Source organism: Labeo rohita, chromosome 12 (assembly GCF_022985175.1).
Source record: "Labeo rohita strain BAU-BD-2019 chromosome 12, IGBB_LRoh.1.0, whole genome shotgun sequence".
Lineage (NCBI taxonomy): Eukaryota > Metazoa > Chordata > Actinopteri > Cypriniformes > Cyprinidae > Labeo > Labeo rohita.
In genome coordinates this window covers 18785559-18810963 of record NC_066880.1, presented here as the reverse complement: position 1 = coordinate 18810963, position 25405 = coordinate 18785559, and the positions used below count along the sequence as shown (strand labels likewise).

Here is a 25405-nt window from a genome sequence, read left to right as displayed (position 1 = left end):
AAACAGTCTTTTACTCAATGTATGTCTCACACATTCAGTTGAAGACTGTTTATTAACACATTTTTTCATATATAGTGATTATGATAGTCTATTGTACAGAGAATGCTACTGTGTGTTCATTGGCCATTCAGACCTGTGTGTTTAGAGAATAGGGCTTGTAGCCTCTAGAGCAGGCAGCCATTGAAGTTCACTGGTTTCCATAGCAGTGCCTTTGTCTAATAAGTAAAACCTAGATGGTACCAAACAGGGTCCCAGTGGTTAGTGTAAAAAAGTTGTCAGGTGCTAACCACATTTGTTTCTTGTGCTAGAATGGAAAGGAAGAGAAAATTGGACATCTGTAGTGCATTTCTGAATGATCCAGGGTCAAGTGATCTCCTTTGGGATGTTTCGCTGTGTGTTGTTATGACAGATGCCTGTCTTTTTGCCTCTACAAATTATTCAGCATATACAGCACCTGTATTAGCTGTCCCCTGGTATTACAAGTCAAAATGGTGAGTTTTTCATTATATAAAATTAGATTTTTTGACAAATATGTATAAATGTATACTTTACAAGCTTAAACTTACAGTATGTTAAAAATTCTGATATGATTTTTTGTTATATAAAAAGATCATTTTCAATAGTTTGATTTAATTTTAGTAATGTTAGTTATTAAATTAGTAATAATATTAGCATCCATATGACATTACAATATAAATTAAATTATAATTATTATGTATTACTTTAAAATTTTTATTTTAATACTAGACTGGAGGTTATGAAGTGGAGCAGTTTGTGGAAACCCCAGACGATGATTTGATTTGTGTCATCTGTAGAGCAGTTCTACGCTGTCCTGTACGACTCAAATGCAACCACGTCTTCTGCAAGGAATGCATTTTACAGTGGATGAAAAGGTAACAATTTAACAATGTTTTATAATAATGTAAACCAGATTAGGGGAGGCTTGGAAATGGAAAATAAGGAAAAAAAGGAGGAAGGAAAGTAACATTTCTCGTCCAAGTTCTGACTTGTGACTTAATTGACATAACCGGTATCACCTGTTTGTTTTGTTTTGTTTAATTTCTTATCTTAATTTGATGTACAGTATATCATACATACAAACCTTTCATCTGCATGTTTTTTGAAAATAAGTTTCTTATGGCTGCATTTATTTTAACAAATACACAGTAAAAACAGTAATATTGTCAAACACTATATTACAAATTACAAAAGGGCTTCTTTTTGAATAAAACATAATTTTTCTTGTGATGGAAAAGCTGAATTTTACAAGAAAATATCTGTTACTTTTTTAAATAAGTAATGGCAGTTACTTTTTTTCCCTATTTATTGACTGGCTAGTCTCCTGTCCCCATGTTGAGAAAAATTGGAAGTACAGGGGCGTTGTGTGCACTGTGTAAACATGATATTGTAGTTCTACACTAAATGTGAACATGCAAAAAAACAGATTCAGTCTTCAACAAAATGAATTAAAACAGTGAAATGCAAACTCAGAATATGACGCAAACCTGCAATTATTAAATGTTAAATAACACAAATATCCTTTATGTATTCAATCTCAGTTTAATTAACCACTGTCTTTGCTGCTGACCTTTGATGACCTTTGATGAACTTTCTGTTTTAAAGGGGTCATCGGATGCTAAGCTCACCTTTACATGTTGTTTGAACATTAATGTGTGTTGGCAGTGTATGTACAAATCTACCCTATAATGATAAAATTTGATAAAATGTAATTAATCTGTAAAAATAATATTCCCTTTTTCAAATCGAGCCATCAAGTCGTTGTTGCGTCACACCCACAGAGGCCGCTCCCACAATAGTTGATTGACATGAGCGTCTTACCTCAGATCAGCTGTAACAGTCCAACCTCTATGTTTTGATGCCGGAGCAGGGATGTAAGTTAGACAAGAATTAAGCGATTGAGGTGTTGTGTTGCTGGATGTAATAATAAACGTAGTGGTCGTCATTTACTCCCAACATCTGAGCTGCTGAAGATGCAGTGGATTACGTTTGTTTGTGAAGGGAATGCGCCTCCCGATCTACATATATCCGTCTATGTTCATACGAATCATTTGTGATCCAGCTTCACTTACAGCAGAGTATAAGGGTTTTTTTATGTATCTTTGCGATTGCCTTTCCTAATAATGTGCTAGTTAGCAAGTTTAGTGGCTAAACGCGGCTAAAGTAAACAGGCTCATCACTCCAGAGAGGGCGAGCGGAGCTCATTAACATTTAAAGCAACCTCGACCAGAACAGGATTATCTTTGCAGAGCTGATTTTGGCAAGGTGAAAGGGGTGTTGTTTTACACTACCATTGAGAATTTTTAAACAAAGTATATTATAGACTTTTTATTAAGACCCTAAAGAATCATAAATGGGCATCCGATGACCCCTTTAAAAACAAACAAGCGAGCCCTCTCTGGATTTTAAAAGTGATGCAAAAGTAGTATAACGCATTACTTTCCATAAAAAGCAACATAATTAGTTACTTTTTAAGAAAGTAACACAATATTGTAATGCATTATTTTTAAAAGTAACTTTCCCCAACACGGTATTTCAGTATTCAGTGTCACATGATCTCTCAGAAATCATTCTAATAAGCTGGTTCGGTATTCCAGAAACATTTTGAAAACACTTGCGGTTCATATTGTTGAAGAAACCATGATTTTGTTTGTGATTCTTTGATAAACGAACATCATTCATTTGAAATAGAATTTTTTTGATTGTATTGTAAATGTTTTTACTGGCACTTTTCATCAAGTTACTTAATCTTACTTCTGTTTTCAAGTAACTTTATTAGATGTTTGAGCAAATGATAAAGTCAATATTGTTTCAGACAGGTGAAATGCCCATGCTGTAGGCAGTCTATCGACCAGAACCAAATGCTGGTTTTGTTTAAGCTGAGTAAATCCATTGGCCGTTTATCAATCAAGGTAGGCAACTTTTTAAAACTTAAAGGGATAGTTCACCCAAAAAAATTAATTACTCAACCTACATGTTGTTCCAAACCCGGTAGATCTTCATTTTTGGAACACAAATTAAGACATTTTTGATGAAACCCGAGAGCTTTCTGATCCTGCATAGACAGCAATGCAACTGACACATTCAGGGCCCAGAAAGTTAGTAAGGACATCATTAAAATTGTCCATATGACATCAGTGGTTCAACATTAATTTTATGAAACTACAAGCAAAGAAAACAAAAATGGTGACTTTATTCAACAAATCCTTCTGTTCCTAGTCAGTCTTCGACACGCGTTCACACAGTGAACACAAAAGAGACTATTTTAATGATGTCCTTACTACCTTTCTAGGCTCTGAACATGACAGTTGCATTGCTGTCTATGCAGGGTCAGAAATCTCTCGGATTTACTCAAAAATATCTTAATTTCTATTTCGAAGTTGAATGAAGGTCTTACGGGTTTAGAACAACATGAGGGCGAGTTATAAATGACAAAATTTTCATTTTTAGGTGAACTAATGCTTTAAATCTAATAAGTTCTAGTACTTGGTGAAGTTAAAACAACAAGTTCATGCGTTTGTGATTCTAGTGTCGAAATGCACAGCAGGGCTGCAGGGCCACTTTCCCACTTTCTAATGAGTACCTCCACATCTCCAACTGTCCGTATGAGTGGCAGCACTGCCCCCATGAGGGCTGTGGGCAGCAGGTGCTGAGGAAGGATGCGCAGGCGCACGATCAGAGCTGTAGCTACTGGCGACAGCTGTGTCCCATGGGCTGCGGGACACTGCTCGTCCGTGAAAATCAGGCCCAACATAACTGCTACCGAGAACTGCATCAGCGCTATGTAGCCGAGCGGCGGAGGCAGAGGGCCATCGCAGCCAACCTGCGCAGGAAGATGCAGCGCATGCAGAGCCGGATGGCACAGATAAGGAGGCAGATAAACCTGATGTGTGAGAGCCTGGAGGTTGGCGATCTGGAAGCTGAAGAAGGGGAGGGATCCAGCGTTTGGACAGATTCTAATGCTGCCAGTCTGAGCAGCAGCAGACACAGACACACCAACAGCAGCAGTTCAAGAGTCAGACATATATAGCGTAAATAGCATTCAGAATTCAAAGAGAGCATTCAAGTTAGTTCTTTATGTGTGCGCGTTTTATTAAATGTGTCTTTGCACTTTTATAGTCATCTTAAAGGGACAGTTCACCCAAAAATAAAAAATTACTTACATCTTTGTTTACTCACCTTAATGCTGTTCCACACCTGTGTGACTTTCGTTCTTTGACACTTAAAAGAAAATATTTTGAAGAATGTTTCAACTGTCCATATAAGGAAAGTCAAATGGGGCGCAAAACAACAAAAAATCATACAGGTTTGTAACAAAAGAGGATGAGTAAATGATGCTAAAAACTTTGTTTTGGGTCAACTATCCCTTTAAGGGTAGCACAACACACAATATTACAGGTTTATTGAGAAAAGCATGATGATAAACAAAATAGTGAAGATTTTCTTTGCACATTCCTTCTACAGCTTTGAAAGGTTAATAAAACAAGACATTTATGCTAATGCATAATATTAAAAAAAGAAAAAAATTACTGTAACATTCAGTTGCCTGCTTAAGTTCAGATATTACAATCTTGAAGTGACACTTGACAAGAAAATGTGAAATCGTACAAAAACTGTCTTTGATACTATATAATAATTTATGATGAAAAAGCCAACACTTTTGGAACATGTATGTAAGACTCTTTTCAAAAAAAAGTTGTATTTCATTCTAAACATGAATTCTTGAATAAATTCATTATTATTTACTATTTATTGATTAAGCCATTGTGGAATCTGTTTCTAATTTAAGCCATTGTGGAAGTTTAACAAATACGGTTGTCCTCAGGACATAAACACAATAAAGTAATAAAATGGTTTATTGTAATGGGAATCTTACCCATTCTGCTTTGTAATTATTGTAATAGGAGATGTCTGATACATTTAGAGAGAATATGTGTGGAAACTACTGACATTTTGCTCTGCACTGCTAGTTTAAAGTAAGTTGAATATACACTGCTAGAAGTTTATTGAAGTTAAATGAGCGAGTTGTGTTACTGGTGTATTGTCATGTCTGTCCACAAGGAGGCACTACTGTAGTTCTGCAGAATTTTCCAGATCACACCTGTCAGTGGAGGCCATAGAGGAATGCTGGGAGAGCTTTGCAGGGTATTGTGGGAAAGCTGGCGCGTTGTCCATCCCAGAGTGCATTAGCGGCAGGTAAATGTCGTCCATGTTGGGCAAAACAAAAACTTTCTAAAAAGATAATTGGACAGGATTTGTTTTGGGGGTTAATGTAAACATTTTACATAAAATAATTTAAGTAAAATTAACTTAAATTAGCTGCCATAACATGTATGCCAATTTATAATTATGCTACTGTCATCACAAAATAATCAAAAACGTACCTGAAACTCATCCTGTAGCTTTTTTTCAATCCATTCTGTCACATGACAGAAAGTCACTTCTCGCTCTCCCAGCTTGGGTCTGACTCTTAGATCAAGCTTCGGGGGTCCGCAGAAACTGTACCTAATAGAGAACCAACAAAACGCTTACAGTTGAGGTCAAAAGTTTACATACACCTTGCAGAATCTGCAAAATGTTGATTATTTTACCAAAATAAGAGGCATGATATTTTTTATTTAGTACTGACCTGAATAAGATATTTCACATTAAAAACTTATGCATATAGCCCGCAAGAGAAAATAATTGTTGAATTTATAAGAATAACCCTTTTCAAAAGTTTACATATGCTTGATTCATAATACTGTGTTGTTACCTGAATGATCCACAGCTGTTTTTTTGTTTGTTTGTGTTTGTTTAGTGATAGTTGTTTATGGGTCCCTTGTTGGTCCTGAACAGTTAAACTGCCTGCTGTTCTTCAAAAAAATCCTTTAGGTCCCACAAATTCTTTGGTTTTTCAGCAAAAAACACAGCTGTGGATCATTCAGGTAACAACACAGTATTAAGAATCAAGTGTATGTAAACTTTTGTATGTAAACAGGGTACTTTTTATAAATTCAACCATTATTTTCTCTTGTGGACTATATGCAAATGTGAAATATATTATTCAGATCAGTACTATATAAAAAATAACATCCACATCCATGATTCCTCTTATTTGGTAAAATAATAAACATTTAGCAGATTCTACAAGGTGTGTGTAAATTTCTGACCTCAACTGTATGAATCTGGGCCATGTATCTATGTCAGCTAACCTGAATGCACATAATGATTTATAGGCAAAGTGCGGACAGCTATCCTCAACTTTTTTTTGTTTGCAAAGTCTAGAGCTGTCACAGAGACATGCATGGTGTCTCAGGAAAGCAATTTGCCTAATATCTGTCAGGTAGTAGGACATTTTAGACATAGCACTGTATTCAAGATTATGTACCAGTTTGGTTTGTATTTCCACATTCTCACACGCAGAGTAGCCCCACCCTTGTGAAAAAAGTGTGCTTAATTGTTCAGAATGTGCACTTGCAGTGTACTTCAAATCTTAAATGTACATTTTTAATAACTGTACTTGTAGATAACATAATATTAATGAGATGCCACTTAAAGGAGAAGTTCACTTCCAGAACAAAAATTTACAGATAATTTACTCACCCCGTTGTTATCCAAGATGTTCATGACTTTCTTTCTTCAGTTGTAAAGAAATTATGTTTTTTGAGGAAATCATTTCAGGAATTATCTGCATAAATTGGATTTCAATGGTGCCCAAGAGTTTGAACATCCAAAATGCAGTTTAAATGCAGCTTCAAAGGGCTCTAAAAAATTCCAGCTGAGGAATAAGGGTCTTATCAAGCGAAACGTTCAGTCATTTTCTAAAAAAAAAAAAAAAAAATGCATATACTTTTTAAGCTCTGCCATGCACATGTGTACTCTGTGTAATCCGGGTTAATAGTTAGGGTTGTCACACCCCTGTGGACTGCTTATGTTGGTTTCTCCCTTCTGTGCCCATATATGGTCTTTCCTGTTCCTGTCCTTCCAGTTGGGCATGAGGGTGCCTGAGGACAGCACCGCCCACTGCACCGCCGCTGAGGGTGAACAATGTCTGGATCTGGGACATTTTGATATTAAACTGGATTTAATTGATTTCACCGAGGATATTTATGTGGAACAGGACTTGATCGATTTCTATGGGAATATATTTGAAGACATGCCCTCTCTTTCACCATCCTCTGAACTATCTGCCTGCCTGGATTTCCCACCCACCCTCCCTCTGTTATCTCCTCCTATCGTCCCTGCTGCCTCAGTCCCACCACTGCTGTCTCCTGACAGCCCCGCTGTTCACCCTCAGGCCACCATCTGTGCGGTGGGCTCCCTGCGGTCTGCCAGTCCCCATCGGCGTCATGGCTGGAGGATCCCTCGTCTCCACCTCCAGCCTCAGAGTCCTGGACTCCACCTCGGCCCTCCGACCCAGCGGCTCCACCCTGGCTCTCAGCTTCCTCGTCTCCACCATCAGCCATCGGCCCACCAGCTCCACTGGGCTCCCTCATCCCTCCGGCTCCGCCTTGGTCGGTCGTCATCCCGCCATCGCCTCAGGACTCCACTCCTCCGACTGCGCCTCGTCACTCCGTCCCACCGGCTCCGGTGGGCTCCTCCCTCCCTCCAGCTCCGCCTCAGTCTCTGTCGCTCCGGCTCCACCACAGACCTCCGGATCTCCGCCTCCGCCTCGGTCGCCAGAGCCTTGGGCTCCGCCTTGGCCCTCCGGATCCTCGGTGTCGCCCAGGATCTCCACCTGCTCCGCCTCCATCGGTTGGCCCCCTGGAGTTGTCAGCCCTTCCTCCACCATGGCTCCTCCCTCCATTGACTCCGCCGTGGGCTACCATCATGGCTGCGGTCTGGGTCTCGCCTGGCTCCTCCTGGTCCGAGTCCCTTCTGTCTCCTCCCTGGCTCCTCCCTCTGTCTGATCCACCATGGACCCTTCTGTCTCCTCCATGGCTCCTCCCTCCATCATCACCACCCTGGACTTTGTTTGTTGTCCTCGTTCCCGGGAGTCCATTTTCCGCCAGAGCCTCCTCCTACATGGACTTTCTGTTACTATCCCACATCCACTCCTTTGTTTTTGTTCTTACTACGGCGCGAGGTCAATGTTTGTCGTCCGATCTTAAGGTTATGTTGGTGTGTGTTTCCCTGCCCTAGCTGTCTGGATTTACCTTTTGTGGATTTCATTAAAGACTTGTTGTTATATTTCGTCTTTATTCGTCTCCTCCTACCCACAACCGTGACAAGGGTATGTCGAAAAACTCCCATCTTATTTTCTCCTCCAAATTCAAAATCGTCCTACATCCCTGCAGAAGTACTGACCCATTGTTTACAAAGTGAACATGCAAAGAAGGTCAAATGCCCTTTACAAAAAAAAGGTAAAACAGTGATGTAGGACGATTTTAAAGTTGAAGGAGAAAATGAGATGAGTTTTTCGACCTACCCTAGATGTATTAACCCGGATTACACAGAGTACACATGTGCATGTCAGAGCTAGACAAGACAAGAATTTGAGGTTAAAAAGTAAAATGACTGATTTTTTCATTAGATAAGACCCTTATTCCTCGGCTGGGGTCGTTTAGAGCCATTTGAAGCTGCACTAAAACTGCATTTTGGATGTTCAAACTCAAAAAACATAATTTCTTTATGACTGCAGAGAGAAAGGCATTAACATCTTGGATGACAACAGAGTAAATACATCTGTAAATTTTTGTTCTGGAAGTGAACTTCTCCTTTAAGTGTTCTTAAAGTACAAGTTTCACTTATACTAAATTTTAAATCATTGTTTAAATCTTTTGTCGTCATATAAAGTACAGTTATTTTGATTTATTAACTGACAAACTAAAGCACATGTAAAGTACTTGATTAGAATTTAGTGTTATTCAATATTACATTAAAGTTAATGTATTTTAAATGTACAAAATAGCTTCATCATCAATAAACCTTATCATTGCAAATGTGTAATTACAAAAATATCTAAATAACTAATGAAACAAGTATCATAGAAATGATGATTAAAGCATGCTTTTAGTACATAAACATGTACTAACATCTTACTTAAATAGGTTAAGAAAGTACTCTAATGTTCAGATAATTGTATTTATTATGAACTGAAACTATAATACTCAGTTAGCACCTCAGCATGTTCTTTTAAATTATACTATTTCTGTAGTAAGTAGCATTTTTACTGTTTTACTATTAAAGGGATATAAGCACAGTGGAGAGAGCAAAACAAAACACTGGTCACAAATTAGAAGTACAATATGAGTATTTGTAAAGAAATGGAGGATTTCGATATAAGCCAAGAGGAGATTGGTTTTCCGTTACTGTAAACAAACCTTGGTTCACATGAGAATATCATATTTTCACCGGAGCTTATGCTACGCCTACGTCCTACATCATCTACTGGAACGCCAATCTCTCATGAACACACATACAACACTTACTGGAAGCTAGAGATTAAAGTTGATTAAGTTTTAAATATGGATATTTTTCTTACAAAAGCGCATCGATCCGCTTCAGGAGGCCTTTATTAACCCCCAGAGCTATGTGAGACACTGAGAAGGATGGAAGCAGTTTATTGGATGTCTATTGGACTGTTGAATAATACCACCCATTCAATGCCATTATAAAGCTTGGGAGAGTCAGGACATTTTTAAAAATAACTTTGATTGCATTCGTCTGAAAGAAGAAAGTCATATACACCTAGGATGGTTTGAGGGTGAGTAAATCATGGGGTAATTTTCATCTTTGGGTAAAATATCCCTTTAAGTACTTATTTTTCACAAGGTCAGTCAGAGTGAAATTTCATTGCTCCAAAATTCTGTTCCTCATAACTGCAGCTGAAACACCAAATATCATCTGTCTGCCTGTGATTGCATCACTGAACTCATCACATCGTGCCCGGATGGTAGCAGACAGTCTTACACTTGTCTCTAATCTATAAACCTCAAATTGAAATTTAATTACAACAAAGTTAAACATTCAAGAATTGAATGACACCAAACATTAAGGAGCATGATTGCTCTAGATAATCTCCTCAGCAGACACTGTGTAAGCTTAAGCAAAGCTTCAGTCCCTAATGCGACATTAACAGCGTGTGTTCAGCTGAGTGAGAATGGCTCGTACCATATTCTGTCGGTGGGGGGAGGAGGAATGTTGATGGCGAGTGTTCCAGAGAGCTCTTGAACTTCCACCGCAAGCAGCAGAGGGGTGTTTGACATTTCTTCAATCTTTTTTTTAATGTATTCATTTTCTGTGGCCTTCTGGAAATACTTCGACTTGGCAATCTTGTCGACAAATCTCAAAATCCGCCTGCTAGTACTGCCTCCAGCTGCAGCCCTGTGGGAAGCAAAGTAAATTTTTCATCAGGTGGCCTTGATTTAGTTTAAGCTGCATTTATTGTAAAGTACTCAAAGAGATGATGTTTTATAAGCATAGTTTAGTCAAAAATCAAGCCGTTCCAAACCTGTATTACTGTCTTTGCTGAAACACCAAAGAAGGTATTTAGTAAAATGTCCAAGCTGGTCTTTTCCATACATTGGAAATATGGACAGTTGCTCCTGGTCCCCATCCACTTTCATTGTATGGACAAGCAGCAGTGTGGACATTGTCCTAAATACCTCAATATATTTTGTTTCTCACTGAATAAAAAAAGTAATGTGGAACGACATGAGGGTGAAGAATTCTTTTCATCAGAATTGTTATTTTTTGGTGAACTACATAGCAAGACACATACATCTTGATGTTCAATTTACAAGAACAGCATTTCTGACATCCAGATAATAAAGAGCTGCAACTCCCAAACTTTGAGATGTCAGAGAATAATTGTTTAATGACTTAAATGAATGGTTCAGTAATAATAATTACCCCTCAACACCAGGCAGAGCCTTTTCAGTCTGAGTTCCTTGAGTGTCAGCAGATGAAACTTCCTCCTCATCAGATGATCCTGCACTTGAGGATTCCTCATCACTGTCAGCCAGCACAGAAAGCCTGGACCTGCTACTGCAGAACACATCCAGACAGGACCTCATCATAACTAGATATCATAACCATACACTCACAAACGACACCAGGATTGTCTAAGGAACTCCAAAAATGAAAATGAAAATGCTTTGATTTTAAATTGCTTTTCTAATTAAATACATACATTTTTCTCAAACATTCTACAGGGTAAAATGAATACACTACCTTTAAAAAGTTTGGGGTTAGTATGATTTCTTAAATGTTTTTTTTTTTATGCTCACAAAGGCTGTATTTATTTGACCAAAAATACAGTAAAAACAATAATGTAAAATTTTCTTACAAATTTAAATGACTGTGTTCTGTTTAAAGGGGTCATCGGATGCAAAGTTCACTTTTACGTGTTGTTTGAACGTTAATGTGTGTTGGCAGTGTATGTACACATCTACCCTATAATGATAAAAATCCATGCAGTGGTTATTAATTAATCTGTAAAAATAATGTCCCCTTTTTCAAATCGAGCCATTCTCAGATGCCTGTCAGTGTGGTGGCCACTCCCACGATAGATGACTGACATGAGCGTCTTACCTCAGACCCACCTTAAATCAGCTGTAACAGTCCGACCTCCATTGTTTCGATGTAAGTTAGACAAGAATATCTCCCATTGAGGTTTTGTGTTGCTGGATGTAATAATGAACATAGTGGTCGTCATTTACTCCCGACATCTGAGCCGCTGAAGATGCAGTGAATTATGTTTGTTTATGAATGGAATGCGCCTCCCGATCTACATATATCCGTCTATGTTCGCACAAATCATTCGTGATCCAGCTTCACTTACAGCAGTATAAGGGTTTTTTTAATGAATCTTTGCGATCGCCTTTCCTAATAACGTGCTATATATAGCAAGTTTAGCAGCTAAATGCGGCTAAAGTAAACAGCCTCGTCACTCCACAGAGAAGAGAGGGGCGAGCGAGCAGAGCATTTAAAGCAACATCGACCAGAACAGGATGATATTTGCAGAGCTGATTTTGGCAAGGTAAAAAAGGTGTTACCTTTCATTAAGATTTTATGACTAAAGAATCATATCAACTTGTGGAAAATGGGCATCCGATGACCCCTTTAAATATATTTTTAAAATGTGATAACATATTTAAATTTTCAGTAACATGATTGTTCTTAAATCATTCTGATATGCAGATTTGGTGCTCAAGACATATTTCTCATTATTATCAATGATTTAGCAATGTCTTTAAAAATCTGACTCCAAACTGGTAGCATAGGTTACATAACAAACTTTGTAGAAGATAAATTTTATTCTCCAAAAACTTACAACACATTAATTGTCTCCAACTCTGTCTCTGCCTCAGGGACTCCCTCCTTTCCAAGTTTGGAGAGGTTGATTTTGGTCTCTAGAGTCATCTGTAGCGCTCCTGTGTATTCCACCTCCACATGCAACCAAAGGCCTGACACACAAAGACAAGTGGGTTTTTTTCTATTTTCTTTTCTGAATTTTAATAATAGCAAAAGTTACCTGTTGTTGTTCCAACTGTTGTAACAAAATATTTACACTAAGTAATAACTGTAGTAATAACTAAAGTAATAAGTAATAAGTAATAAAAGTAATAACTAAGTAATAAAGAAATCCTATTAATGATTTCTCGTGATAAGTAATAAAAATTACTCTTTTTCTCTCTGTATATATATATATATATATATATATATACATATATATATATGAAGTTTCTCAGCCAAATATCTCAGTTTCTCACCCTAGAATGCTATTCTAACCCTCTCATTTGGTACATTAGAGGTTAAAACGAACAACACTATTATATTTAATTATGTTTATTTTCAGATATAATAATCACACTCAAAAACATTCAAGTACAACTCAATTGCACATAAGGTAGTTTTCATTTTGTCTTCATGACAAGTTTATTAAAACATACATAACAGTAATTAAGCTCCCTCTAGTGTTTATTAGTGTTATAGCTAACTAACAATTGTCAACTGAGGATATCTTTCCTGAGGTATGTGACGTAAGTGACGTTGTTTACAAATTGTTTTATTTGACATCTTTCTTTTCTATTAAAATGCTGCTTAAGTGATTATATGAGACATGAGACTTACATTTTGGTAAGTTGTACTGTATCTTTCAACATACCTTCTGATGTTCATTCATGTTTATTTTGTGCTATAACTTGTATTAAAGTGGAAGAGACTCGCTCTCCGCACTGCCACTTGAACTGAAGCTGCTACAGCGATCTGTCACGCCATAGTTAAAGGTGTCAAAATAACATTTACACTTTTAAAAATAACGTTGCTTCACAATGCCATAGAAGAACCTTTTTGCGTAAATGGTTTCATAAAAAATCTTCAACATCTGAAAAACCTTTCTGTTTTACAAAAGGTTCTTTGTAGCGAAAGGCGGTTCCTCAGATTATAAAAAGGCGAGAAAGAAATGGTTCTATAAAAAACCTTTGACTAAATGGCTCTTTGTGGAACCAAAAATGGTTCTTCTATGGCATCGCTGTGAAGAACCTTTTAGCACCTTTATTTTTAAAAGTGTACTGTTTGAATTTTGTGATTAAATGGACAGGATTTGAAAGCTGAGACTTTTTCATCAGAAGCAAGCACAAAGCTCTTTGCGATTATTAGACGAAAGGCGCAAAACCAAAAAAAAAAAACGCTTTATGAGGAGAAAACCATGAACCTGGCAACCCTGGCTTCATAGGGTTAAATACAACCCACGTTAACAGTGTAGTGTTAATACATTATTACTGCTTTAACCTGGACAGCCCTAAAAATCAACACAAGAAATGTATTCTTTAGGCAGTTTGCAGTATGTAGGCAGTGTGTGCATAGAATTATTATTAACATTATATTCTTTTCCCAGCATTCCAATATTTAATAATAATTAATTAATAGCAATGAATAATAATGTAAAACCAAAAACTCTAAGCGTATGTATAGAGCACCACTGTATGTCAGTGGTCAAAATGAAAGCGATATGATCTGTTCATAAATGAAATTTCAAATAATTATAGTACAATAAAGCGCCCACATGTCTACTAGCATACTTTACAATCCATAAGCGAGACCTGAGAAATAGAGCCAGAGTCTGTTGAAAGCCATTACATGTTATATAACACCCAGAGATCATGAGGCGGAGAGAAAAAGACGCATGCTGTGCCCCACACAGTAATAACTTCACTCCTCATGGGGATAATACACCCTGCATATGCTTCACAGTGAGCAATTTACCATACAGCTGACTGCATAAACAAGACACGTGCACATGCTCGCTGCTAGGAGAGTGATGTGATGTTATGTGCTTCTTTGATCCCTGATATTACCGAAGGATAATAACATCTCATCTACTGCTCAGGGCAGGAACATAATAACACATACGCTCAAACGGTCCTGATGGATGAATTACCTAATCTGCTCTTTTATAAAAGGCTCTTAGAAGCCCCACTCACCTCTGTTGTTGACCTGTGGTAGAGATGTGCCTGTTATCTGGGGCATGCTGGAGCCCATGGCCAGTTCGGTGAGGGTCAATTCATCCATGAAGTAAGGCAACTGTGGGAAAAAAGGGGTAAACTCACACAGAAACACATGCACAGAGGGTAGAAACATTAATGTCACAAGCTATTTATTCCACTTTTCGAAACCATGCTTGAGGAAAATTAAAAAAAAAGAACATTACCTCCTCACACTTAGTCCAGTTAAAGAACATCCTGAAATTCCTGTCTGTTCTCTTACCCGAATTTTGCTCAGCTTTCGCTGAATCTTCTGTTGGACTTTATCAGCCCAGTATTTCTCATGGAGGAAGTCCCAAAAGATCCGACCAATTAGCGCATTCAACCAGTCAGGTTTTGTTTCATCCTCATGGCAACAAAAGTTCTGTTCCAAAAAGGGTGATAGAACAAAAGTATCTACTTCGAAGTAATGAAGATACATCGTCACTTTCTACTTTTCACTTAAATTGACCTCTAACAAGGAGAAATGACCAAAAAAGTTTACTTAATATATTTCAAGATACTTTCTATTAACTGAAACATAGCACCGCACCAAAAAAAAAAAAAACACAACTTGCATAATATTAGAGGTAAACTGGGTCATGTCAAGAAGTATATTACTGGTAAATATACACCACTATATTATTTGATCCAAAATACATAATATTGTGATATTATAATATTGTGAAATATTTTTTACTATTTAAAATAACTGCTTTCTACTTGAATATATTTTAAAACGTAAATTATTCCTGTGATCAAAGCTACATTTTCAGTGTTACACTCTAATATGCGGATTTGCTGTTAAATATATACACACAAATCATTTTGAGCAGCAAATCAGAATATTAGATTGATTTCTGAATCTGAAGGATCATGTGACTGGAGTAATGATGCTAAAAACTCAGCTTTGAAATCGCAGGAATAAATTATATTTTAAAATATATTCAAATAGAAAACAGTCAATTTACATAGTAAAATATTTTAAAAATGTTACTGTTTTGATGTACTTTGGATCAAATAAATGCAGGCTTGGTGAGCAGAGGAGACAATATATTGGGCAATATGTTAAATATTTGCATTTTAAATAATCCTAATTTTGCTGTTTTATGACACATTTATGACATTATAAAAATGTGGCAGTAAAATATTTGTCAGAATTTTGTACTAGTATTTCCTGTATTTGGAGGCAAAACTCACTGTCATTTATAGTCGCTGTCTCTAAGCATCTGACATACTTCTGACACCCCACAGGAAAAAGCAGCATTTAATAATTCATAGCCTAGCCATCTTTAGCCAAATATTTTACCTAGTTTTACACATTAGCAACTCATCAGCATGTAAAGCCACCCTTGAAAAATGTGCTTTGACATACCTGCTATGTACAAGATTTATTTTGACATGCTTTGGTGCCATTTTTAGCATTAAAAACACTTTCATCTGTGTATCCAAGGCCTTTTTATATGGATAAAAATGACACAAAGCCTCTTTGTTTGAAGCTCACCTGGTCTTTTTCAGTAGGACTACCCTGGGTGCTGCTTTGGCAGGGGCTTTGCAGAGGACTGGGGTGTGTTGAGAAGATGAGACTGGTCATGTACGAAGTATAGTCTGGTAAAATGTTCTCCTTTACTCTGCCAACCAGATCACTATGGAACACATCTTCACTGCTGTCCTTGACTGAGCTTTCACCACCATGTGACAGACCCAAAGGGTTCTCCTCATGGAATGCAGATTTATCTACAGAGCAAAAGAAAATTTCTTTTTGTTTTAAACCTAATTAATGACAGAATTTTCATTTTTGGGTGAACTATCCCTTTAAAGGAGAAGTCCACTTCCAAAACAAAAGATTCACATATAATGTACTCACCCCCTTGTCTTCCAAGATGTTCATGTCTTTCTTTCTTCAGTAAAAAAATTATGTTTTTTGAGGAAAACATTTCTGCTTTTTTCTCCATATAATGGACTGATATGGTGCCCCAATTTTGAACTTCCAAAATGCAGTTTAAATGCGGCTTCAAATGATCCCAAATGCGGTTGTAAACGATCCCAGCCAAGGAAGAAGGGTCTTATCTAGCGATTTTTTTCATTTAAAAAATACAATTTAAATACTTTTTATTCTCAAACGCTCATCTTGCCTTGCTCTCCGTGAACTCTGTGTATTCTGACTCAAAACAGTTAGGGTATGTCGAAAAACTCCAATTGTATTTTCTCCCTCAACTTCAAAAATCATTTCAAAATCATCCTACATCACTGCAGAATAACTGACCCAGTCTTTGCAAAGTGAACGTGCAAAGAAGATCAAATACCCTTAACAAAAAAGGTAAAACAGCGATATATGTATATATATATAAATGGTTTTGAAGTTGAGGGAGAACATGAGATGGGAGTTTTTCGACATACCCTAATTGTCATAAACCGGAAAAAAACAGTCCAGGCAGGGTAAGACAAGATGAGCGTTTGACATTAAAAAGTATATAAATTGTATTATTTTTATGAAACTGACGCTAGATAAGACCCTTCTTCCTCGGCTGGGATCGTTTACAACTGCATTTGAGATCATTTGAAGCCACATTTAAACTGTATTTTGGAAGTTCAAAATCGGGGCACCATAGCAGTCCATTATATGGAGAAAAATGCTGAAATGTTTTCCTCAGAAAACATAATTTCTTTATGATGGAAGAAAGAAAGACATGAACATCTTGCATGACAAGTGGGTGAGTACATTGTCTGTAAATCTTTGTTTTGGAAGTGGACTTCTCCTTTAAGCATTGAGTGTTACTTTAACAGAGATAAAACTGATTGCAACTTTACCACTAGAAACAGATTCAAAATGGTCCTCTTCATTTTGAATGGATGCGGAAAACAGTCGATGGAACCATTCTTCTTTCTCCCGTCCTGTTCGCCCAAAGAAGTAGAGTGTGACAGGACGGGAAGCATTCGTCGTAGAGCCAGGGTGTTTCTCTACTTTCTGAGCCTCCCCTTGACCCTCTGCCATTTCGTCTTCCTCCATAGCTCCTTCTCCTTCAGCCAAACTTATGCAGATCGGATACTTCCTGTTCCACACTCTCTTGTGTGCCAAAGCCAGTGGCAGAAGAAATACCTGTTACCAAGGCAACAACTTCATTATAATTACGTGACATCTATGCAACATTCTGCCACATTAAAATTCAAGCCATTTGGGTTCAGAGACCATAAGTAGAACTGTGTCGCACTGCCACTAAAGGGCAACGCACCTCTTTCTGCTAAGGTGCCAAAATCAGCTGTACACTAACCTTGCTGCCAGTGAGTCGAAATATCCTTGAGTGGGTGAAATGCTTTTCGTAACAGGGTTCGTCAAAGGTAGCCCAGCGGGGAATGTTGTTACGTGGGTAGTCAAGCCTCAAACAGGGTCCGTCCAGTGTGACATACACAGTGTGCATGAGGGATGGATGGTAAGTCTCTGGATCATATGTGTACATCTCATTCATCCAGCCCTAGAATGGTGAAACATTTCCGTTTTAGCACTGAGACAGACAAATTAAAGAAGTGGGGCATCGAGATAAGCTCTGTAGCTGGATGTGACAAGCAGTGGGTGTGTGTTATTCTGCATCAGACACTGAAGAGCAGAATTAATCACAGAAGCGAGTGGTAATGAGGGTTTTGCTCAGTCTTTGGAGAAAAGCAAGTTTAATACTTACTTTAGACACTGTGACATTCACTGCAGTGTGTTAAAAAAACTGATTCCCGAAGGACATGAGCTTTGACACATTGAAGTGCAGGTTTTGGCTTAATAGCAGTCTGCAAGGCTGTTGTTACCTGCGGTGCTGTTCTATTGCTTTTCTTAGCATTTAACCCTATAATGAAAACCCAACGACTTGTGTTTGTGTGCGTTCTGCATTTTTACGAATCAGTCTGAATGAACAATATAATGGCGTTAATGTGAAAACTAATTGAAAAAAGTAAGTAAACAACTCACACACTTAGGTATAACTACCTTGCTACATTAAAATAAGACTTAAAATGACATGAAAACATGATCTGTGGGAGTTTTTAGTAAGGTGAAATTTACAGTAATTCTGTCTGTCACCAGTATTTACTGAGCTTTGACGACTTATGATCCGAAAAATTCAAAAATAGTGAAAAGTTAATTATTAAAAAGAATAGCTGAACAACTGCTATTAACAAATCCTCTCCTGTCCCATTACCGCATGGGATATACCTGAAGTGTCCATTGTATGCACACTTCAGAATCATGGAAGTAGTAGGTCAATCCAGGTACTTTTTGCTTACTCTTTTATGAGTATTGTAAATTTAGACATACTACTTTTGCCACATATTGTTTTTTGCCTAGTATATAGTGGGGAAGTATGCGATTTCGAATGCAGCCACAGTCATATAATTACAGTATAATTGTGTGGTGTAGTATAGAATGAGTTTTATATTGTTATTGATAGTTTCAAATTTCATAAATAGACACTTATGTTAAAATGTACAGACAATTATTTTTTTAAAAAGTGTATCAAATATAGGTATTTCAGGGCTATTAAGAAATTTTGAATAGAAAATGATATTTATCTATATGTAATTTCAATACATGTAGTCATCATTTTAAAAATATATTTATATTATCAATCCATCTGCTCTCCAAATCACTTGTCGTATGTCAGGTCGCGGGGATGCTGGAACCTGTGCTGCCCTTCAAAAAGTTGAGATATTTTAATATTTCAGATTCGGATGCAAAGTTCACTTTTTCATGTTGTTTGAACATTAATGTGTGTTGGCAGTGTATGTACAAATCTACCCTATAATGATAAAAACCCATGCAATGGTTTTGAATTAATCTGTAAAAATAATATCCCCTTATTCAAATTGAGCCATTCTCAGATGCCTGTCGGTGTGGTGTCACACCCACAGAGGCCGCTCCCACGATAGTTGATTGACATGAGCGTTTTACCCCAGATCAGCTGTCACAGTCCAACCTCCATTGTTTCGATGCTGGAACATGTAATAATGGTGGATGTAATAATGAACATAGTGGTCGTCATTTACTCCCAACATCTGAGCCGCTGAAGATGCAGTGGATTAAGTTTGTTTGTGAAGGGAATGCTCCCGATCTACATGAATGTGTCTATGTTCACGCAAATCATTCGTGATCCAGATTCACCTACAGCAAAAGTGAGTATAAGATTTTTTTTATGAATCTCTACAATCACCTTTCCTAATAACGTGCTAGTTAGCAGGTTTAATGGCTAAATGCAGCTAAATGCGGCTAAAGTAAACAGGCTCGTCACTCCACAGAGAGAAGAGAGGGGCGGAGCAAGCAGAGCTCATTAACTTTTAAAGATCGACCAGAACAGGATGATTTTTGCAGAGCTGATTTTGACAAGGTAAAAAGGGTGTTGTTTTACACAACCACCAAGAATTTTTAACCAAAGTATATTACAGACATTTCATTCAGACCCTAAAGAATCATATCAACTTGTGGAAAATGGGCAACCGATGACCTCTTTAAAGAAGTCCCTTATGTTCAGCAACGCTGCATTTTTAATTTAAAAAAATACAGTGAAACTGTCAAATGATCATTCAGGAATCATTCTAAAATGTTGATTTTATGCACAACAACCTTTCTTATTATCAACTCATATTTTACTGTCACTTTTTAAAAGTATTAATTTATTTCATTAAAAACATTTTGCTGACCACAAACTTTTAAAAAGTAGTGTATACACACATACACACACACACAAAAAAATTATTAAGGGTTCAAGCGCATAGCGCTGAAACCCTACCGTAATTGTTAGAATGGCCAAGGATCGGACTGACCAAACCGTAGGCTGTAAAGACTTGGGGTGGGATTGTAGTACTCATACCGTCTATAATGTGAAATTTTTGGGTATTTGGCATTTTTTTTTTTTAAAAAACTTAATTAAAACCTTACCCGATCAGAACCAAACCAGTGCAGAAAGATTCTCTGGGGAGTGAATATAAATAATTATCAAAAAAAGTCATCCTTTCGACTCTCCGTCGCAAAGGGACGACAAAACGTTAGAAAACGGCAGGGCCACTTTTACTAAAATGGCTGTAACTTTTGAACGGGATGAGATATCTTGGCCAAACTCACAACACACATGTAAGAGCTGAATCTGAGGTCACATGAAAAAAGCTGCAGAGCTTGGCCACTTGGTGACGCTATAAGAGAGAAAAAAACATTAAAACAGCCATAACTATGCAACCGTTTGTCCTATCAACATGAAAGTCGGTAAGCACACTCTTGGGCCAAAGTGCCACAAGCATCGATGAGGACATTTGTGTATCATTTGAGCGCCTATTAGACATGTTTACCGGAGGTCGATCGGAATGAAACGCGGTGGTATTGCACTGTTTTCGTGTCATACGATAGAACTCCTCATTCTGAACAACTTTGCCTCTGGAACCATTGCTGTCAATCAAAGTTGATTAAATTAAATGATTGAGAAGATGTTGAAAACCTACTTATGCAAACTAGTCCTAGGTTTTTCACTCAGTCTGGAAAAAAACACTGCAGTACAATTCTCTGGACTCGCTAGGTCAATAATTATAAATAAAAAATGTTGAAAGATACAATGGGGTCATTTAGAAAAGGAGCCTGTCTAAATATACCCAAAAGCCTATAAAGTCTAAACAAAAACTCAAAACTTCACAAAACCCAGGTGATTGTAAACAAGCATGCAAAGTTTTAGGGAGATCAGACTACAGCTGCCACTATAACAGTCAGAAACATTAAAAAACATATATCTGTGGCAAATTACCTATATTTGCCAAAATGCTTTTTGAAATCATTTAGTTGGTTACAGACTTGCTAAATAATATGTAATGTCTTTTTTCATATGTGCTTAAATGCCTTAAAGCACTTGAACCCTGGTAACCACTTCTTACAGCTATATTTAGTTATACCTTGCAAATACTAAAAATTCTAAAATGCATCAAACTCACCTTGAGAGAAGGTACACTGCTCTGTAGGGTTTCAAATAGACTGTTACTATAGGAGGTCCCATGCAGTCTTTGTTGTTGGCTAGTGGACATGTGTTTCATGGAGCCCCAGCGGATCAGCACAAGCCCCAACATTAAACCAAAAACTAAACCAAGGAACAGGCCAGACCAATACGCTGACAAAGGAAAGATAAAGTAGCAGTATGACAGAAATGCTACATAGGCAAGACCCACGCCTGGCACTGGAGAGGAGCATTGTTCTGTCACATCTTCTGCCAAACCATCTTGATCAGTTCTATTCATATCTGTGCTCTGGGACGCACTGCCACGAGTGCTGGACTCCATCACAGGCCCAGCGTCTACCTGTCTGCTATGGTGCTCATAGGAAAGGGAGGATTTCTGCACAAACCGTTTGCGATGTCTCACAGGCCAGTTGCACTCTGGTAGAATCTCACTTTCTGCTTTCCTAGCACTTTTAGGAGAATCGGATGCAGACAATTCAGTGGTAATTTTCCCAATTCCAAAGCCTTTGTAGTTTGAAGAGTCCACTGATCCTGTACTCCTTTGGTGCTTGGGGCTGCCAACACTATCTTCACGCATGATTTTACTGAACATGCTCAAAGGTTCCTGCATGGCCTCCGAGAGCTTGCGTCGGGTGTCCTCCAGCTCCATTTTGAAGAAGCTGGCTTTGGGCTCGGTGGGGGACAAGTTGACTGGAGATGGAGGGGCAGTGCGGGAGTCACCATTGCGGCTTTTGGGCTGGGTAAATTGTGACAACAAGTGCAAATTGAGCTTAGAATCAGACCTAGATTGAGACACCTCTGGCTCACTGCGAGAAAGCTCAGTGGAAATCGACTTCACAAGGCTGAGGAGTGGTTTGGGCTTTAGAGAAGACTCTTTCAGTTCCAGTTCTGTCGATAATGACTTCACTAAGCTGGCCAGAGGCCGGTGAGTGGGCGAGAGGAAGCCAGACCCCGGGGGGAAAGAGTTTCCCAAGGAGCCCGGAGAAGATGGAGAGAGAGGAACATTGAATGCAGGTGAGCTGAGACCCCATTCCCCCTCTGTTTGAATGTCCACTGAACATGGTCTTTGGTTTCGAAGGGAGCTAAGTGATTTTTTGCCATCACAGTCTAAGGTGAATATGAGGTCATTGTCATCAAGATTGTCCCATTCACCCTCTGTGTCAGTCAGTTGGATTACGATGCCTCTCTGGTCTGTGTCCTGCTGCTGCTGTAAACCTGGCCTCTGGGTCCCACTGGCCAATTTGTGGGTTTCTTCATTTCCTGTCATCCCTGCCATGATTTATCTCTACAGAGAGAAGTAAAAATCTTTGCGTCAGCACAAAAAGACAATGAAACTATTTTGCCACCAGAAATATGGACAACACAGTCATTTTACTTCAACTTCCATCAGCAGTTTTTAGAGCATTACAGAATATTATGACTATGAGGAAGATCCTTTCATTGGCAATAATCATTTTGAACAAAATGGGCTCAAAATTTGAACCCCGGCTCTTCTGAAAGGATTGTAATAAGAAGATAAAACTTAATTAAAAAACATGAAATCATGATGTAAATTAAAATCACAGTTATTTTTTCTCTTTGATAAGTAATTATTTTGTTTTTATTTAAGAATGTACAGTTTTTGAACCTCTGGAATCACAAAATAAATCATGTTTAATTCATTTATTTAAACAGTCACAGATTCCGCTAATAAAAAAAAGTTTGAAAACACGAGAGAATATCTTAGCCTAAATATCTCAGCCTATGAAGGGGTCTTCAAATATCCCGTTGAACAATAGGGGGCCTTTGAGTCAAAATCTCTATAGGTGACTTGAATAATGTCTTATGTCTATAAATATTACATAATGCGTAAGTAGGGTTTGGGAGATCTACCTACTCTGAAATTGTTGTTATATAATGATTTTAGAAAGACTTAAGACAGATAAGTTATAATGTACTTTGTGTGCAAAAGGTAAAAGTAGTGGAGCAAGAGAGATTATGCTGAACATACGCATTTTCTCTGTCAATGTTCATTTCAGCAAATATTTTGGTCTCTAAAGTGCTGAAAATACACTTTGCCAATAAGATTTATTGTTCACAAAAGAAGAAACAAGCCAATGGGCACTTTCAGGATAATGATCATTTTTCTTACTCATTGATCACTTCTTGGGCTGCCTAAAAGAGGTTATGTAACACTTAAATACACAAAACACAATCACATTTTTTAGACCATAACAAAACCAATATTCATTTAGTTTTGCCTATTAATTGTAATTAGTTTCCCTGTAGACTGCAGCATTCTAAAATACTATTTAAGGGAACCACAATTGAGAGACTAAGCTATATATCTCTTAGTCAGGAGAAAATGGGACTTTCTAGTTCAGCCAACTCACTGAATTAAAAGCAAAGATATCCCGCTATCTTTCTAGGTCAAGTAAGGCATTTAAAAGTAAGTTAAAGACTGTCGTCTGTGGTTATGTAACCCTGTGACACCAATTCTCCAGCAACTGACAAACTCTCTTTAATCCCTTCTTCATTCAAAACGGACTGATGAATTAATAAACCAACAGACTGTTCAAGGGCACATCTACACTATGTGGCATGTCAGACCTCTCTCATGTGTTACCTTATGCTACTGAACAATCAACAATGCTGTATAGGTTGCAAGTGTAAAAACAGTGTGTATAAACCATAATCTGGTTGTAGAATGAAATATTAGTGGGTTTCTTTTAAATTCTGCTTATATCATACTTCTGCTATGATATACAACAGGGTAAAAACACAATGATATTGATTACTAATTTAATCTTAGACTTGGATACACAAGGTGTTTAGTCATCTCCTCTAAGTTACTGTGTTTGGATGAATGGTAGTAAAAAAAAACATGTTGATGGACAGCCTACTGGAAGGCAACCATCTGGACTAAATTATGATAGACAATATGTAACTTCTGTAGAATCTGTTATTGGTACATGGGTAAGTCGCATGCAAATATGTTTATAATTCCTCATATTTTACATAAAATACTCTAAAATCCTTAAAATTCTTTCAGACCTGTCTGACGCACATAAAAACTGCTCAACAGATTAACAGCACTGCTTAATGTCAGATGAACTGGATTTAAACTCAAGCAAATGTTTCAGATGGATTATATTCATTAATAATTCTCAGAGGCAAGTGCCAATGATGGGTACAAATACCTAGCATTATGATAGCTAAACTTCAATTTTTTGCAATGAACAGGCAACACAGCAGGAGATTCGTCATAGCAGATGGTGTATTGCTTTGTAGTAATCAAGATGTATGTAAAATATATAGAATAATCGTATAGACAAGATTAAAGCAACTTTGAGACATTTTAGAAGCAGAAGCAACGACATTTTCTGTGAGTATGGAGATAATATGATAAGAATTAACTCACCCAATTTCTGCACCATCGCCTGGTCTCCAAAAAATATCAGCTTTTGCGTCCTGTCAGTAACAGAGAGTCCCAGTTCCGCCAGTTCTGTGAATCATTCCCAGGGAAGAGACAGATGACACTTTCTTAAACCGTCTTGCATGAATCATGAGTCTGCACACAGCTTGACACCAGACTTTATGATATAAGATACAGTTGAAGAGCGATGTGTGCGATGTATTTCGTTCATTATAGCTGCAAGGCTGTGCAGATTTCCATGTGTCGCTCGGTAAATCTGGTCTGCGCGCGCAGATCCTCCGGAGTTTTGAATTATTACTACACTTATGCAGTACATCGCTGTTATATTACTCTGAAGCTGCGTATCCCCATAGAAACTAACTCCTCCCATTCACAGGCTCCATCCAGATGTGATTTTGCGAACAGCAGCTCCTCAATCTGATTAGAAGCATGGCTGGAGTCCACTTTAATCCCGATTAAAAAAAAAAAAAAAACTCTGCCCCAACATCCACACGCTTATAATGACACAACAAAACATGCCGATGACCCCAAACACTCTACATTTGTCCTGA

At 37.7% G+C, this 25405-nt stretch overlaps 2 protein-coding genes across 3 annotated transcripts; one reads left to right on the top strand and one right to left on the bottom strand.

Moving 5' to 3' along the window:
• Nucleotides 1-325: 325 nt before the first annotated feature.
• Nucleotides 326-4048, top strand: rnf151 (ring finger protein 151). The gene is made up of 4 exons (XM_051124858.1): nt 326-491; nt 748-893; nt 2834-2930; nt 3548-4048. The coding sequence occupies exons 1-4, from the start codon at nt 489-491 to the stop codon at nt 4046-4048; spliced, it is 747 nt and encodes a 248-aa protein (XP_050980815.1). The 5' UTR covers nt 326-488.
• Nucleotides 4049-4084: 36 nt separating this feature from the next.
• Nucleotides 4085-25186, bottom strand: tex2l (testis expressed 2, like). Of its 2 annotated transcripts, none has more exons than XM_051124847.1 (12): nt 24840-25186; nt 21420-22724; nt 17741-17941; nt 17280-17568; nt 15973-16205; nt 14713-14853; nt 14430-14529; nt 12278-12410; nt 10855-10986; nt 10114-10326; nt 5403-5523; nt 4085-5250 (listed from the first exon to the last, which is right to left on the bottom strand). In XM_051124847.1, exons 2-12 carry the CDS (start codon nt 22713-22715, stop codon nt 5086-5088), a joined length of 3024 nt encoding a protein of 1007 aa, XP_050980804.1. In that variant the 5' UTR covers nt 22716-22724; nt 24840-25186; the 3' UTR covers nt 4085-5085. The 2 variants fall into 2 exon arrangements, with proteins under 2 accessions (XP_050980804.1, XP_050980803.1); XM_051124846.1 differs by having other exon boundaries at nt 4086-5250; nt 10855-10989; nt 24840-25179.
• Nucleotides 25187-25405: the final 219 nt, after the last annotated feature.

Bases quoted from the DNA above. Each gene is read 5' to 3' on its own strand.
- rnf151 (XM_051124858.1), top strand. The intron at 894-2,833 runs GTAACAATTTAA...ATATTGTTTCAG, and splicing joins ATTTTACAGTGGATGAAAAG to ACAGGTGAAATGCCCATGCT. The intron at 2,931-3,547 runs GTAGGCAACTTT...TTGTGATTCTAG, and splicing joins TTGGCCGTTTATCAATCAAG to TGTCGAAATGCACAGCAGGG.
- tex2l (XM_051124846.1), bottom strand. From the start codon at position 22,715: ATGGCAGGGATGACAGGAAATGAAGAAACCCACAAATTGGCCAGTGGG. The intron at 16,206-17,279 runs GTAAAGTTGCAA...TTTGCTCTGTAG, and splicing joins TTTTGAATCTGTTTCTAGTG to ATAAATCTGCATTCCATGAG. The intron at 14,530-14,712 runs GTAAGAGAACAG...TTTTTCCCACAG, and splicing joins GAAAGCTGAGCAAAATTCGG to TTGCCTTACTTCATGGATGA.